The sequence below is a fragment of the Cupressus sempervirens genome, chromosome 3 (genome assembly GCF_028749045.1).
Source record: "Cupressus sempervirens isolate cs-2001-9-10 chromosome 3, ASM2874904v1, whole genome shotgun sequence".
In the NCBI taxonomy this organism is placed as follows: domain Eukaryota; kingdom Viridiplantae; phylum Streptophyta; class Pinopsida; order Cupressales; family Cupressaceae; genus Cupressus; species Cupressus sempervirens.
In genome coordinates, this window is record NC_143120.1 from 204858722 (window position 1) to 204863777 (window position 5056).

At 33.1% G+C, this 5056-nt stretch overlaps 1 protein-coding gene across 1 annotated transcript; it reads left to right on the top strand.

Moving 5' to 3' along the window:
* The first annotated feature begins 987 nt into the window (after positions 1-987).
* On the top strand, positions 988-4215 carry LOC149565534 (non-specific phospholipase C6-like). Its single transcript, XM_089819041.1, has 3 exons — positions 988-2362; positions 2747-2923; positions 3590-4215. Exons 1-3 carry the CDS (start codon positions 1273-1275, stop codon positions 3901-3903), a joined length of 1581 nt encoding a protein of 526 aa, XP_089675167.1. The 5' UTR covers positions 988-1272; the 3' UTR covers positions 3904-4215.
* Positions 4216-5056: the final 841 nt, after the last annotated feature.

Sequence of the window (5056 nt, forward strand, 5' to 3'; positions counted from 1 at the left end):
AGATAGTAAGAAGTCTACTAACATTAAGTTTTCAAAATCAAAAAATAATATTTTTTCATTGTCTAATTGTCATTGTCATGTAAATATCACCTTTGCTTTTACTTTACTTGTGTGCTATCTAAAGTTAATAAATTTATTATTTTGATTCATCGTTGTGGTAAATAGGAGGCTATCCTCCCTACAAACTCTACAATATCAATTTTTAAAAAATCTAAAATTAATAAATTTCTTATTTTGATTCATAGCTGTGGTATATAATTTGTAGTCGAAAATAACAAAAAAATTGGAAAAAAAATAACTATGTTTTTGTAAATCTGAAAAATAAATTCGACTAATTTTGTCTTCTGGAGATTATAAATATAACGAAAACGAAAACGAAATGTTATCTGATTATCAATGAGAATCAATGACAGTAAAAACAGCAGTCGCCAACGACACTTCGACATCGAAATTTGTTCAGATAGAAAGAAGTCTACTAACATTAAGTTTTTAAAATCAAAAAATAATATTTTTTCATTATCTAATTATCATGTAAATATCACTTTTGCTTTTACTTTATTTGGGTGCTATCTAAAGCTAATAATTTTTTATTTATTTTTTAAATTCATAACCGCGGTACATAATTTGTAGTAAAAAATAATAATAAAATTGAAAAAAAATCACTATATTTATTTTTAAATTAGACTTAGTTTTGTCTTTATACATTTTGTCTGGCGATTATAAATATAACGAAAGAAAACGTTATCTTACAACAATTGAATCAATGAGAATCAATGACAGTTAAAACAACAGTCGCCAATGATACTTCGACGTCGAAATTTGTTTTGGAAAGCGAAAAAAAAAAACCACACACGATGTGCACTGATAACAAACCAGCTTAAACTTTTGTTTAACAGTACGAATTTGCACTGACACCATTTTTAAAAAGAAGCACCGACACCATTTGAAAACAGACCAGAAACCAACCAATTCAATTAAAATTCGGTGAGTCGGTAAGCTGATCTTGACTCCTGTTGATTAAGATAATATTCTTTCCCTCTCACATTCTCGAAATGTACGAGCACTTTGGAGCCAGGATAATCAATTCCCAGATTGTCTGTACCCCACCAGCTACTTATCTTTATTCCCTCTTTTGCTTTTCAAGAACTCTCCAGCAGAATCCAAAGCACCGAAACCAAAAAAACCCATTCAAAGATATAATTTCATTCCGTGCTCAAAGAAAAAAAAATCGGTAACAGGGCACTAAAATTTCAGGAACAGAGCAACAGAAGAATGGAACCGCCATTAACGAAGCTTCGAAATTCTCTACTCTTGACCCTCTTGCTAAGCTCTACATTGTTTCCCGCTCTCTGCAGCGGCGGGATCGAGGGGCGGATAAAAACAATGGTGATTCTGGTTATGGAGAATCGATCCTTCGACCACATGTTAGGTTGGATGAAGCGAAAAAAACCCCAAATCGACGGAGTCACCGGAAAAGAATGGAATCCTCTGTCCACAGCAGACCCCAATTCGGATCGAATCTTCTTCACAGACGATGCAGAGTACGTGGATCCAAATCCAGGCCACTCATTCGAAGCAATTGCAGAGCAAGTCTTCGGATCTGACACAAATTTCAGCCGCCCCACAATGGCCGGATTCGCACAGCAAGCCGGAAAAATCGACGGAAATATGTCGGAACTGGTAATGAAAGGGTTTAGACCTGAAACGGTCCCTGTTTATTCAGCCCTAGCGGACGAATTCGCCATTTTCGACCGCTGGTTTTCTTCTCTGCCCGGCCCTACGCAGCCGAATCGACTGTTCGTCTACTCCGCCACATCTCACGGTGCAACTCTTCATGTTCCCAAACAATTGGCCAAGGGTTACCCTCAGAAAACCATTTTCCAGTCGATTCATGAGTCCGGACTCTCTTTCGGCATTTACTACCATTCGATCCCCACTACTCTGTTCTACAGAGAGCTCAGGAAGCTCAAATATGTGTCGAAATTCCACAGCTTTCAGAAGAAATTCAAGCGCCATGCTCAGGGCGGGAGTTTGCCCAATTTGGTTGTGATTGAGCCCCGGTACTTCGATCTGAAAGATTCCCCTGCAAATGATGATCATCCGTCTCATGATGTGAGCAATGGGCAGAGGCTCGTGAAGGAAGTGTACGAGGCTTTGAGATCTGGTCCGCAGTGGAATGAGACCTTGCTGGTTGTTACTTATGATGAACATGGCGGATTTTATGATCATGTGCCTACTCCTGTTAAGGATGTTCCTACTCCTGATGGAATCGTTGGTCCGCCTCCTTACTTTTTCAAGTTTGATCGACTCGGTGTTCGAGTTCCCACCATTATGATCTCTCCCTGGATCGACAGACGCACAGGTGGATTTTAATTTTGTTTTCAGTGTTTTTTACCTTTTCTTGAGGATTTGTTTTATTAGGTCTCAGAGTAGCTGGATTTGAGTACTTATGAATGAAAATTTTCAGTTGTTTCGATGAGTTTCATCATCTGGATGTTATAGTAGTAGAATTTGAGAGCTTCTGAATAGATTTTTTCAGTTGTTTCGATGATTTTCATCATCTGGGTCTCATAGTAGTAGGATTTGAGAGCTTCTGGTTGAATTTTTTCAGTTGTTTTGATGATTTTTATCATCTGGGTCTCCGAGTTGTTGAATTTGAGAGCTTGTGAATACAAAATTTCAGTGTTTGTGATGATTTCCATACTCTGGGTCTCAGATTAGTCGTTATTGATGATTTGTTTTGCAGTGGTTCGTCGCCCTACTGGTCCATTCCCTAGCTCGGAGTATGAGCATTCATCGATTCCAGCAACCATTAAGAAGGTTTTCAATTTGTCGGCCAATTTCCTGACTTACAGAGATGCATGGGCTGGGACTTTCGAAGGCGTTGTCAGCCATAGAAGCACTCCACGAACTGATTGTCCGGGTAAGTTTACATCTGTCTTCTTATTTGTATTGGGGAAGATTTGAGTTCAGAATCTACTTTTTAAATCAAATGTCTTCTGATTTTTAAATTTATAAATTCTACAATAGTATATTTTCATATGAATATCAGTGTGACTAATTCGAATTTCAGTATTTTGATGATGATAGATCACAGACTATGATTGAAAAAATTGATTCGAATGCTATCATATTGTCTATTGTAGAAATCCAAACACAAATCAAATCAAAGATTGTAGGAAATTAATATCATTTATTGTTAAATATTGACTTAATTGTTAGAAATTTTTAGGTTCTAAATTGAATGAAATTTTGGGAAATAAAATAAATGGTTAGAAAATCAGTAAAATTAGACAAGTATAGATTTTGTATGTGTGTTTTTAGTTTTTTTGTTAACACGTTCATATTATTATATTATTTCATTTCTTGTCATTGTAGTTATGGCTATTAGTGTAATGATATTACGCATACAATATTCATAAATGTTTATTTTCAATTCATTAAGTACTATTTCTTTTAATAAATTTAATATATATTTGTATATTACAATGTTATTTTGGTGATTTTATTAATATGTTGTTGCATGTTTCAAACTTCACCAAGAGCATACTTTTTAAAGAGAAGTTAATGTGGATTTAATGGATGATAGAGACTTTGCCTGATATAAGTAAGATGATGAAGAATGTGGAGGCTGACGAAGAAGCAGAGTTGAGTGAATTTCAACGAGAAGTTGTTCAGTTGGCTGCAGTTCTAAGTGGGGATAGTGAGCTCAAGAGTTATCCAGAGCAAATAGGCAATAAGATGAATGTGAAAGAAGCGCACCACTATACTGAGAATGCAATGACACGTTTTGCAGACGCGAGTAGAAAGGCCCTTGAGCTAGGAGCCTCTGACTCTATAATTGTGGAGATGAGGTCTTCCCTCACCACTCGGATCCATAAAAATATTAACATCAATCCATGAGAAGTTCATCACTTCTTACATTGTAAACTTTGCAATGTTTATTCATGTCTCATATTATCAAGTTTGCCTAGTGGTAGACATTGAAATGTAGGTCTTACCCTATTTTTACTACAATAGAATGTTGGGGTTTTGTAAATATATGTACTTGGTAAATGGTCTCTTATATGAAGTATTTTGGAGACTAGAGTTGAATCCACATGCTCTAGTACTTCAAGTGTAAAATCACTTAAAAGTAATATTCTACACAAACACTTGAAAGGGTGATGTGTATTTATAACATGTTAAAGGATTAATTTCATTTCATTTATTAAATTACCTTCACTTCCTACTTAAGATTTCACTTTATGCACATGCATTCCCGTTTAATAATTAAATATTAATTATTATATGTTATTTACATTTTAGGATTTCCCTTTAAGGTTTTACAATCTCCTTCTATAAGGATTGATGCATTGTATATTTTTATTCATTCTTTTTGTCTAATAATATATTCTTGCATATGTCAAAGCCAAACCCTTGCCTTCTCTTGTCTTTTTCTTCTTTGTGACAAGTTATTACATGAAGGTGTTTTCATCAAATTCTTCATAATGTAAAATTTACTTGTACTTTTCATTCACTTTTTGATTTAGGAGTAACAATTAACTTTCATCTTTGAAGATTTAAATTGGATGGTTGTATGAAATTATATTTATATATTATTAAAAAAAAAGTGAATTAGCATAACAAAAAAATTAAGAAATTTATATTATCTAAAAAAAGAGAATTTACTTAGATTATATATATATATATATATATATATATATATCCATTTCAAATAATTAATCTTTATGATTTTTTTCCACAAATGGCTATCAAATTTATGCTATGTTCATCTCTACTTCGATTTATATTAATTTAAACAAATGTAATTATGTTTTTTTGTTCCATTATATTTGTACATATAAATGTGTGTAATTTGCAAATTTTAAATTTTAAAATATTATTTTATATTATTTTTTAAAACCATTTATATTAATTATCCTCTTAAATAATTTTAAAAATATTAACCTAAAAAAATATTAAAGTAAGTACCATTTGATCAACTATTGATACATTTTTAAATTACTCTTTGATTAGAGATTCAAAATTCCATAGTAGGAGACTCTAAATTGAT